Source organism: Empidonax traillii, unplaced genomic scaffold (assembly GCF_003031625.1).
Source record: "Empidonax traillii isolate 1590-97213 ecotype Southwest subspecies unplaced genomic scaffold, ASM303162v1 scaffold311:size671644, whole genome shotgun sequence".
NCBI lineage: Eukaryota > Metazoa > Chordata > Aves > Passeriformes > Tyrannidae > Empidonax > Empidonax traillii.
Window position 1 is genome coordinate 356305 of NW_020955504.1, and position 12558 is coordinate 368862.

General features: G+C 39.7%; 1 protein-coding gene across 1 annotated transcript in view; it reads left to right on the top strand.

The window, feature by feature from the left end:
• Positions 1-12558, top strand: part of MTHFD1L (methylenetetrahydrofolate dehydrogenase (NADP+ dependent) 1 like) — a 143325-nt gene that overhangs the window by 6211 nt on the left and 124556 nt on the right. The window contains exons 4-6 of the mRNA XM_027891172.1: positions 3606-3717; positions 7628-7707; positions 8391-8488. Of these exons, the coding sequence (XP_027746973.1) occupies positions 3606-3717; positions 7628-7707; positions 8391-8488 (290 nt within the window). The remainder of the gene's footprint in view (positions 1-3605; positions 3718-7627; positions 7708-8390; positions 8489-12558) is intronic.

Sequence of the window (12558 nt, forward strand, 5' to 3'; positions counted from 1 at the left end):
ATTTTGAAATTTATCCCCCTGTCTGTAAGCTAGAGGAACAGCTGCTAAAGCAGTAGGCTTGAGCCCACTGTAGAGATGTGAACTTGATTTTCATGTGCACTGTGTAGAGCAAGTGCATTCAGGCTGATGTGGTAGGGAAAGGGTGGTCAGTGTCTGGGCAAGAAGGTGGTAGCAGGGAGCTGGTGGCTGCTTGCCCTTGCTCATCCTTGAGGAGTCTGACCTGGTGGGAGTGATCAGAGCAGACCATGATAGTTGTTCTACTTGGTTACTAATGATTTGCAAACTCTGAACTTCCTGAGACAGAGCTAGAAGAAATCACATAAGGAGAACATACCTTAGTGAAAATAGTACCTGAAACTAGTCACTGACTTATAAAATTTTCAAAATTTCAGGAAGTAGCGTTGCTGTGATTGAATTGGAACCTGATCCCTAAACTGATGTGCATAAAGATTTTTTTGCTAAAGAGAGTTGTGAAAAAACTTTTAATCAGGTTCCTGTTCCTCATCCCATCTCTTAAATTTTATATGCCATAGCTTCATACCCAGGAAACGAGGGCTTTTACATTTCAAATACTAATTTCAATTTTTATTTTGTTCAATCATGTATTTAAAAATGGCCTTTGTAGCAGTCACTTTTAACTATGGGAAAATGAAATTTTTATGCAGAACTTCACAGCAAAATGGAGCTTCCATTATCTGTAATAGACAGCTACTTTGTACCATTATCATTAAATACTTGGCTGGAAAGTCTGTATTGTTGTTTTAACATTTGGTGTTCTGTCTTGGGAATGGGTGGGGCTTCTTAATCTGCTTCTACTTAAATCTTGGTGGAGAGAATCATGTTTTGTTATGAGACAAGGTTTCAGATTATTTGTTGGCACAACTATTCCCAACTGAAAAAATATTTACCGGTGAGAAGGCAAGATACTACTGGACTGTTGGCTTACTTTGTCTTCAGCCTATTGCCTAGCACATTAAGGAGGGTTTGGCATGATGCTTGTCATTCCTTCCTCTAGCCAGTCTGGTGGGACACAGCCTTGCTGTCCAGGGAGCGTGGGGCAGGCAGCCATGTGTTCTCCCTGGTGGGTATCTCCTTGACCTTCTGGCTGTATCTCCTTGATCAGATGCCTGTAGCATCTAGTTCCTGTCAGATGTGTCCTCTGTCCAGGGACTGTGCGGTGCATTTGCTAGGGAGGTTGAATGTGATGATTTCATAGGACTTTTCCATCTCTAATGTCTGGGATTGGTTGGAGATAACTCTGCACATGCATCCCAAGGCTTGCTTCTTGCTTTAGTGTCTAAAAAGGCATCAAAAGAGAGAAGGGCAAGGGAGAAAAAAAAAAAACAGCAGAGGAGGCATGGGCACAGCTTCTTGCAAGTGAAACCAAAATGCCTTGATGGCGTTTTGGTTTTACTTGCCATCTTCTAAGGACACCCAAAAGTCTATAAACAACTATTTTGCTTTCAGGGAACTTGCTCTCCCAGTTTCTGGATATACTTTTTTAAAATGCTCACAGGGAGAAACAATTTCTGTGAAGTGTTTGTGATATGTATTTTATCAACTCTGCAGGAACTTTTTCAATTGTTGCACATAAAATATTATTTTCTTTGTGAAATAAGGAGAAGGAAATCACATTGGGGAAGACTGAGAGATCAGTGTTTCTTCAACCCACAGGACAACTGTTTTGCTGCCATATGATACAACCTTTTTCATGGAGGAGGTGGTGCAGGGCTATGAGATAAAAGGTTCAGCTGGTTTTCTGGTAAATTTATGGGTATGTGCAGTGTTAGCTATCCAAACCGGTTTTAACATTGGCTGCAAAAATAATTGTGTTCAGCTGTTAAGAACATTTTTCAACATTAGGGTCAGTAGTCATAGAGATGAGTATTTGGCCCCATCAGTTGTTTTCTGGCATTAAAGTTACATTGAGTCAATTCTGTCATAAGTATGTTGGCTGAACATTCGTCAAAATTATTACTTGTTGCATACAGCTCTCAACTGGTTCATCAATTCACAATACTAAGTGGTGTGCAAAGCTCTTAGTCCTTGTCCCAGAGGCTTTGCATGGGAAGGCATCCTGACTTCCAGTATGTGATTTCTTACCAAAAAAATGCTGTGGTCATGTAACTGAGAAAAATCACTGTTTTTCTCTGTGTTGATGTTGACTGTTGCAGCAGAGGTTGCCTCCTTTTGCTGAGCATAAGTGTGCCTTCGGCATAGTATTCTTGGTATACAAGTCATCGCAGCGTCTTTTTATCCAGATTTGCTTGCAGATTTCTCAGTATCATTTGACCTGATGCTGGTCAAGTATTGTGACTTATGTGGCCTTCTAGGAGTGGCATGTAAGCTGATATTCTCACCAGACTCAGGAGTGTGAGCAATTTGGATAAGGCTGAATGACTGCTTGCAGGCAATCACAGGATTGTTGTGAAACTTGTGACTGAAGCCTGGATCAACTCATTGCATTAGTCATTTGTCAAGCCAGTAAATCTTCTCCCACACTTTTGGCTTTGTTTCCACATGTGGATCTCTAAGGAGGGTTAGGCCATCCTTGCATCCTCTGAGGGGAAGATGGAACTTTTTTTTGTTTTCTGCCTTTTCCGCAGCAGTTATGCTCTTCTTCCCTCCTGGATGCTCAGCTTTGCCAAAAACCTGCTATCCTGACAGGATTTGTAGCTGTTCTTTCTTGGCAGGAGTGTTGGGCAGGGTTGCGTCAGAGCACTTTTGGCCAAAAAAGAAGCTGGAATGCTTGTCAGTCAGAAATCAATTTGTGAGGCTCACTGAGTTCGTTACACTTGGAATTAATTTACATTTGTTCAAAATATTACCAAAATCGCTGTATCTCTGAAATAATTTTTGCATTCAAGCAGAGTGCTGTGGCTTTCATAGTGAATCTTTTATACATGTGCCTCTGGTGCTGTCCCTTACCTCATGGTGATTCTTATAACTGGTACAGGACCCTACTTCAGAGGAGGTGGGAAAGAAAGGCACTTATATTATAACTTTGGTTATGAGAATTTTTGTCGTAACCATTTTTGCTCCAACATTTGCCAGGTTGAAGTAAATCACAGGCACTGATTAGCAAACGTGAACTGAGAAGGAAAAAAGATGTTTTAATTGGTATTCTTCAAAAGCATTGATGTTTGCAGATCAGGTCATCTTGCATTCCCATCAGCTGGCCTGGTTTTCTGCTGTCTGATAATCTGACTGTACTCTTTATAATTGCTTTTTTACTGTCATTCAGCCCTTCTTTTTTCTTAAGTTGCTCCAAGTTATCTTGGACTTTAGGACAACGATAGAACTTTTTATTTGGAAGGATGTAATCCCCTTCAAGTATTATTGATGCTGACTCTGACCTCACTCGCCTGATCTCACAGTTTGTTTACCTAACTTCATTTTAAATGCTATTGTTTTTAAATTTCAGGGAGGGTAAGAATTAAGCCATCAATTTGCTTTTTTTTTGTTTGTTTGTTCTTGTTGTCTATAAGTGCTTTCCTCAAAAGGCTATTGCTGTATAAGTCTGAATATCTTCAAGATGCATATTAAAGTATTTCTAACATTAAATGCTTGCTTTGTTTCTGGGGGGTGTTTTGGGGTGTCCCTAGCTTCGTCATGCAGATGTGGTGGTATTTGGCAGTATGAAACCCGATGATGTTCCTGTGAGCTGGATAAAGCCTGGAACCACCATTATCAGTTGTTCTCATGACCTGCTGTCAGGTAAGAGGCATTAAAGATAGCAATTCCTGCAAGTGATATACAGTGAGTCCCTGAGATGTGTGTGGCATCTTGGTGATAATGCAATGTGGTTAAAAACTGCATCTTTGGGAGGACGTCCTGAAAGGTGTGTATTTGTGTACACATGTTTCTCTGATGTATAAATAGAAAAAACATGTCAGGTGGGATAAGGAAGGTTGGAACAGATTCTTCATACCAGGATTGTTAAATAAGTGATAATCCTATGGATTCAGAGACTTCAGAGAGAAGACTTCTGGGTCATCAGCTCTTACTTAGTGCTGTTTTGTACAGTGTGTTATCCTGTTACTTCTGTGGTCTCGCCTGGAATATGGGAAAAAGAGAAGAAGGGGAAAAAACATCAGCTGTAAAGTGCTATGAAGCTGTCTGCAGAGAATGGTGCAGGAGGGAGTAAAGAAATCCTGTATAGCTAAGAAGAGGCAGAATGTCTCCTGCAGTAATTATTCCTACAAAAAAGAGTTTGGATTCACCTCCCTCCTCCCTAGTATAAAACACGGTCTTACATGGAGGAGGAATGGAGGAGAAAGACCAAGGGGCAGAGAAGAGGGGGAGTGATGTTACAGCAGTAGTACCTATAAATAAATAAATGAAAGGGAATCTCTCCTACTCATTTTAATTCTTCTAAGCAGAAACCTCTTATGCACCACACTTGGAGCGGAGGTGCAGGTCTGTTCTGGCAGGATGGGGATAAGCCAGTCCTTGCAACCTGAGCGGGCACCACTAGTGACTGGACTGTCCCAGCGCTATGTTGCCTGGTGCAAGTCCCACTTTTGGACACCTGATTCTCTCCTTCCATTGCAGAGGGAGTCTGAGCCTTCGGAGACCTAAAAGTTCTACAATATATGCTAAGTCTTTAGACTTAAATATCTTCATGCCTTAGTTGCTGTATAGAACTCCAGATAATATTAGCGTTTCCCTTCCCTGAAAGAGTGCTGTTAGAAAAACTGCATTACATGTCAAAGCAACATTCATTTTTTTAGGCGAGAAATGTAAGATTTGGCATGAGCATACATGTTTCTTTGCATTTTTCAAGTTGTAGCAGTGGGCTGTGTTAAGTACACAGCTGTGGTTTTTGGTTTTTTGTTTTTGTTTTTGAAAGGCAGCATGAGATTTTTATAATGATATAATTTAAGTAGAACTTATCTACCAAATATTTATCTGTCTTTATGGTTATGCTTTTGATGTTGTCAGAACCTAGCAAAAACTCCAAAATTATAGCAGAAATGCATTTTATCAGCTTTAAAAAATGCTGGTCTCAAAGCTTACTAGAGAGGTACATGAAACACAGGTGTCTGACAGGAAGAATGCACTTAGTTTAATTGCAAGATGTTTGTGAAAAGCCCATTGTGGAGCAGTTATGACCTTGGAGGAACAACTGAGTCTTATAACTGACTCTTCACTTTCATGGAATCTGGCTGAGGTGCTTGGAAATTGTTCTGAATTTTTTCTTGCTTTAGAAATGTCCAACTTAACATCTGTGGGGTCACAGGAGCTAAATGAAGCCTGAAAGCAATAATGGCCATGAAGCAACTTTAGTTCCTGCTAGATGGTGGTTGGATTTCTATCTTAAATGGGTGTATATGTAGTCTAACACACTTGCGTGTTTTAAAAGCACTCAAAATTTGCAAGGACATAGGTGAACTGGGGAAATATAATGATGTAAGCCAGGAGAGCAGAGCTACAAGTGCTCAATCCAAAGTGACAAAGTTCTTTTTCAAGTATTTTTTTAATCCAAGCAAAAATTTTTAAATTATCACAATTTTAAAATGTTCTAGCAATATTTTAAAAATTTCAAAATTTTCTAGGAGTGCAACATCTGCTGCTGTTGCACTAATGATCTTGGAATCAGGTAAGTGCTGGTAGTGTCTTGCAGGAATATACTTTAAATATAAATGTATAGAAATGAAAATAATTTTCTGAACAAAACTTAAGGATGCCAGAATTATTTGGGATTTGATGTCCAGTTCCTCTGGGGTCACTTGAAAGCCGAAGCCCATATGCTTTTAAGTATGTTGATAGGAAATTCAGCCATTTCCTCACCTCTTCTCTACTCTAAGCTGCATGAGCAGACAGGTCGTACATGTCAGTGGCTCTCACCCATCTGCACAATAGGGTACAATTCAGAGGAGGGATCACAATGTCTGTGGCTGATCTGACCATAGTCCAAAGCAGAGTGCTATTCCAGCTCCCATCTGGAATATTTATCCTAAGAGAGCTGTTGCAGTCCTGTGATTGTCTTGCTAATTCCATGTGTTCATGACTTTCACCTCTAGCTTTGCCTTCACCCCTGTAAAAGCCTGGTTAGTCATTTGTGGGGTGACTGTGTAGCATAGGCAGTCTGAGAGAAGTAGTTTATTGAAGGGAATTGTCTGATTCTGATATGTATTTACACGCACGCTAGCTCTGCCCTGATAAAAAAGTCATATTAAGCCAAATAACCAAAAAAGCCAAAATTTCTCTGTAAAGCAAAGCTGTCTGAAAGGGGTTTTAAACTCCATTTTTCCTACTTCGTTTGTCTCTTTGGCAGCTCTCCCAGCCTGGTCTCAAAGCAACAACAGTCAGCTTATAACTGTGGTAGACTGTTCCAGTAAAACTCTTCTGTCTGTATCTAAAGCTGAGCATCTCCACAAGATTATGTTGTTTCATTGTTTGTTTTTTTAATAGCAAGTGTTAATGTAAGTAGAAGGATTTTTCCAACACTTTCTTAATTGGAGTTTAATATAGGACTGTTACCTTCTGCTTGGTTGCCTTTGTCACTGATGTGTAGGTGCCTGTTGGCAAGAAAGTTTGAGAAAGGATTAGGAAACACACAGAATGAGACTGAGAGTGTCTGCAGAGAGGGTCTCTTGCTCTCTCAGTGATGGATGCGACAGAGTGAGATGGGGGGGGGGGTGCTTGCTCCTCTGCCTGACATGCTGGTTCCAGTCTGAGTTTTCTGTGCCTTGCTGCTACTGGGACCCTTGGTGGGAGGGGTGGGAGGGGTAATTGTGCAAGACAACGTGAGTGTTTTATGACCTGTACAGATGGGGTGAGTAGAGGGAGAGCTTGACCAGGTCAGGGTTTGCACTTCAGTTCCCCTGTGGGGGAGAGGTTAAAGCTGTCAGTGTACAGTTGTTATTTTTTTATTACAATTATGTCTACGCCCTTCGGAATGCAGCTAGGGCCTTGATATGCCCACAGAGAATGTGAGTTTTGGAGAAATTGTGTCTAGATAAAAATCAATAAACAATAACAGAAGAACAAGCCAGAAGAAGGATCACAGCAAAATGACAAAATAATGTGTTTAGTTAGGGTAGCTAATGTATGATTATTATTTGATATATTGCCACTAGAAACAATGATAACTGCCTCTAAAGTTGGAGTTGCGCTGAATTGTGTAGATTTTTCGGAATATCTATTTTTAATGTGACACTGATGAAGATAACTGTTGCTGCTCAAAAAAATTCACATATTCTGTTTCCAAATTATAAATCCCATTCGTTAATAATCCTATATAGCATTTTGTGATAATTTCATTGTTCTCTCTTGCTGTAATAGGTGTATCAAGAAAACAGTCTTTGCCATGTTCATTTAGGTGTTCTGTTTAAGAATATGTATAGCTTTTCAAATCCTTACAGCTGTGTGAATTTTTTTATGTGTGTCTGTGTAATATATTTCAGAGCATACAATTACTCTCTGATTTTCACAGTCTATCCATCCTCATGGGTGATGTCATTTGAAGCATTAAATAAGCCACCTATAATTTTGTCAGTAACATTGTTAAATTGCAAGGCAGCACTCAGAAATTTTTTATTTGGGCATAACTTTGAAATGCACGTGCTCCCCCTCACAAAAGCTTTGTGATTTTTATTAATGCATTACTTATATTTTACAGAGAAACGCAGCTACAGTCAGCAAAACAACTCTGCTGCAGAAAATGCTGTTGGTTCTCTTGCAATAGCAATGAGAATGCAGGTTAGTGTAACTTTAGGGTTGCAGATTTATTGCTCTTTCTAAGCTCTAGAAACTGCTTTTGCAGTTTAGATTTTAACTTTTGTTTTGCTCTTCTGAACGTCTTACCTGCCTCTCATTTTAATAGCAACTCTTAATGAGATTAATGTAATGCCTGTTACATTTAATCAGAGAAAGGTGAATTAAAAGTTGAATGTTGTAATTCTGGTGAATACAGCAAAGCTTGGCAGAAGCACTTGTATCAATAGACTTATGTCACTTATTCTGGTAAGACAGTGAAGATGAATTATATCTGTCCACACTTTTGTGTCATGATGTATCGAGGGTCCAAAAGTTTGTTATTTAATGTGGAAGTCAGTCAATGAACAATTAGTATCTTCCGTTATTTTTATGGTGTGAAAGAACAATAGTAATTCACCATCTTACTGGAATAAAATCTCCAAGTGCCTAATTAAAGACTTTTTTTCTGCCACTTACGTGTTAATGGAGTTGTTTGTTTTTGAAATGTGGTCAAACAATATGACAGTGGTTTTTATTTTGTCTTAAAACCATGAAATTGAAAAATTTTTAAGGGTTTTTTAGCTTTTGCTGTAGAACTTATTTCAACATACTCTTGAGATAGTTCGAAATTAGTGTTCAGCATTTATGATGCAGCTGGTGTGTGCTGTTTCCTTGTTTAAAACCAGAACATGGTAAAAGCCGTGGAGCGATGGATCCAGTCCCGTCAGTACAGGAAGTGGAACCTCCACTGCTTGAAACTGCAGCCCCTCTCCCCAGTGCCCAGGTAATAAGTGCTTTTAAAGAACTGAAATTTAATAAAATACTTAAAGAGTGAGCAAGTGTTACATGTGACAGTGTTAAACATGACAAATGTAAAAATGGTCCATGCCTAATAAATTTTTAATGTTATGTGGACTGCGTGTTGTGCCATTGTCTTGTATGCCTCATTGGGACCACGTCCTTCTGTTTCCCATCAGTTTTCACTTTTATGATGTGCATTGGAGTCAAGCTTTGTTTATTGAAGACCTATAGCTGGAAGGTTTCATTGAAGAAAGGAGTTCAAGGTTTCTGCAACATCAACAGAAATAAAAAATACGGGAAGTTCCTAGTGCCTAAACCCTAATGTAGGAAGATGTTTAGTTAAGGCTCAGTGATTTCAGTGGCATTTGAGTTTGTATTTGTATTTCCTTCCCTCAGAAGAAGTACTTTCTTCAGCATTAGACTTTTAAATTCCTTTGTGGGTGTGAAAACAAGGAAGCATATTTATTCTCATAGCCAGAATCTTTTCAATCAGTTCCTGTCATTCACCTCCCAAGGCCCATGTTGGGCCACAGGGATTTCAGGTCTGCCTCGGCACAGCTGCTGACATCTCTGACATTTAGAGCAGCCTAAGCCCTTTACTGTGCTAAAGTGCTTTGCTTGTTGGTTATGCTGGCTGATGGAGAGAGGAACTGAGAACTTGAGGTGAAATTCTGCCATGCAGGAAAGCATTGAAATTTTTTTGTGCTTATTTGTATGCCTGCTTCTTGGCCATGCAGACGCTGAAGGGACCTCACTTCAGAAGAAAGTTGGAGAGAGCTGGGACTGCTTAGCCTGGAGGATAGGAGGCTCTGAAGGATCTCATCAGTGTATATTAATACAGTGTACAGTAATACAAAGAGGATCAAGCCAGGATCGTTTCAGTGGTGCCCGGTGACAAGACCAGAGGCAGTGGGCAAAAAGTGAAACATAGGAAGCTCCATCTGAACATCAGAAAACACTTTTTTGCTGTGAGGGTGACCAAACTTTGGCACAGATAATCCAGGGAGGCTGTGGAATATCCGTTGTAGGAGATATTCAAAAGCCACCTGGACACAGTCCTAGGCAAGTAGATGTCCCTACATGAGCAGGGGGTTGGACCAGATGACTTCCAGAGGTCCCTTCCAACCTCAGCCACTCTGTGATTCTGTAATTCTGAATCCTACCGCTGTGTTTTGGGAAAGCTGGAACAAAATGTTTTCTTCTCTAAGCATTTTGATTTACTTTTCACTGTCTCTTACAGCAGTTGAATGGCAATGGACACAGTTATAATTTAAAACAGAGATACCGAAAGAATGAGTTTTCTGTTGTATCCAGGGGCACAAGGGGGCAGAAATGCTTGTGCTTTTCCTAGGCCAGTATGTTCAATTTCTAGAACTAAAGCCAGAAAAAACTATCCTAAAATAATACAGCTAAAAGTTAGATTAAAGTATGTGATGTCATGAGTATGATGATAAAAAAAAATCTGGAAAAATATTATTCCCAACCCTCTCTACAACATTGTGTGTTTAATACATAAATAATTACATAATTAACACATAATAGCATATAATATAACCAGTAACAGGACTTGCATTTTTCTACTAACTCTATAACTTTATATCTTTTTTTCTTTAAATATAAAGAAACCCTTCAGATGGAACGTATCCTGTAATAAAATGTAATCTTACAGTAATACACCACGCTGTGTGGAAACCAGATGGAGTTTTCATTGAAAATGAGGCAAAGCTGCTTAAACACTAAAGCTAAGAACATCTGCTTTTTGATTTCTTTGAGATCAGGGTGTTAATTGAAGTATTTCCAAATATATTGGATATGGAATGGAAAATTTTCTTACAAATGTGCAGAAAAAAAAAATTTAGCACACACATGAGTAGATGTAGAGCCTTCCCTCATCTTTTACGTTTTCTTGCATTTTTAATTATTACTTACCATTGTCAGTGGGAGACTTCTTACCTAACAATTTTCATTCATGCAGAAGAACCACTATTGCACAGTTCCAGCAATAGTGAATAATGTAACTTATCGAGTAATTCTGCTGTTTCTAATATAGAGACTATATTGTCAGACTAAAAGAGCCATCTACAAATCTAGATTTCTAAATGCTAGTTGTAACCAAATCTTTTAATTTCCTGTGTTTTCGGAAAACCATTTTCCAGAAATAATAGACTAGATATAAACATTACATATGTTTTGAATAGCCCCAGTAGTAGTTAACGTATACATGTAAATTCATTGTTAAATTTTATGCCTTTTATCGTTTTATTGCATGTTCGGTGTTCAGCCTGTCATTAAAGGGATTCTAAGTTGTTAAAAGTCTGGTTGCCTTGAAAGTTTTTGAGGGAATTTCAATGGGAAAATAATGCCAGCAGTGGTTTTACCAAGGGATAACTGTTAGCATCCACTGTCAATTTTACTTGACTTCTAAAATATATCTAATTTTAATTTATCTAGAAATTCTTTACGTTTTAATTTATTTATATGTGTTCAACTTCTTCCAGTTTTTGCCGTTAGTGGTACCACCAGTTTGGGAAAAGCCTCATTATTTCTTTGAGAAGGGGAGGAAGAAATGAGGGAAATAGGAAGGGCTAAGATGGCTGCAGGAAGTTCTGATACTCTGGCCCAAGATTTGAAATAAGAGCTTCTTGTCTTTAGTAAAGAGGCCAGTATATTTAGTAGGAACTAAAAAAGGCAAATTAACTTTGTCATTTTAGTCGACATCCTTCTCCTCTTCTCAAATGCATCAATTACTTAATGAATAGAATAGCACTCTGAAAATTTTCTGTGCTTAAATCTTTAAGGGACCACACTGTCATCAACTTAGTAATAGTTTTCTGGGACTTTTTATATAGAAAGTTCTGAATGAAAACTTGAGATATTCTTTGCCATGTGATGTTTGAAAGCCACTCCATCTTCTGTTCATGTTACATTTTTATGGCTAGTTGTGCTTGAAGTAATGCATAAGAAAGCCAAAGGTGTATCCTTCTATGAAAGAGGACGAGCTTAGTGTGCCTTTGAAAGAGAGTGGACTGCAGGTTAGTGTCGTGATTGAGTAACTTCTTGTCCTGAGGTATTGGATTATGTCATTGCTTGGATGGTTGGTTTCTGGGTTTCATTTAGCTGCAGGGTGCAAAAGTGGGCTACTTGAAAATTATAATTGAATAATGGTCACAGTTTAGGATATCCTCTAAGAACTGCAAGCAATTAAATTGGCACAGACTGATCGTTTGCTGGTGGATGCAGAACAGCCAAAGTCCACACACAGAGCTGAGATCTGCGAGTAGTTTTGTGTTCACTGGTGGATACTTACTTAAGGTCTTGCAGACTGTTTGAAAGTTCAGGACATTAGCTTTGATGCCATTGCCAGATTCTATCTTTAAAAATACTGTAATCAACTGAAACAGCAGGAAGGAATTTAGCCTGGTTAGGCTGAAAGTGTTTTTTAAGTTGCCAAAGGAGACAACTCCTCTCACGTTGTGTGCTGGGTCCTGGGCTTCACTGCTGCAGGAACTTACAGCTGCCAAACGCTTATGGGGACATGATGGGTCAAGCTCCCAAATGAAAAATCCATAAAGGAGTATTAAATCCAAAGCCCCAGGTGGTCTAGGTCAGGAATTCCAAATACAATAGTGTCCCCAAACCTACAGCCACCTCCCCTCAGGTACTTCTGATGGGTGCTTGCCTCAGCTGCCACTCAGCAGTCCTTGCTGGAGGTATTCATAAGCTCGCTGGATGTCTGGCCTGAGCCCTGTGCTTTAGACTCCTGCTTTGAGGGAGCCCCTGGTGGTCTAGTGGTTAAGGACACGGCGCTGTCACCGCCGAGGCCCGGGTTCAATTCCCGGTCAGGGCCCCTCCCTGGGCAGATGGAGCTCGTTAGCCCTGTAAGGCAATCCATCTACATCCTGAGGACCTCGCTGCCACCGTCCAAGCTCGCTTGGCCCCGGCAGATGAACCTCAGGATTAAAGGGTGGGCTCAGTTCCGCGCACACTGTGTCTCACCTAAAAAATCCAATGCGCAGGCTGGAAGGTGTAAAGACCTTCCCCGGTTCTTCGTTC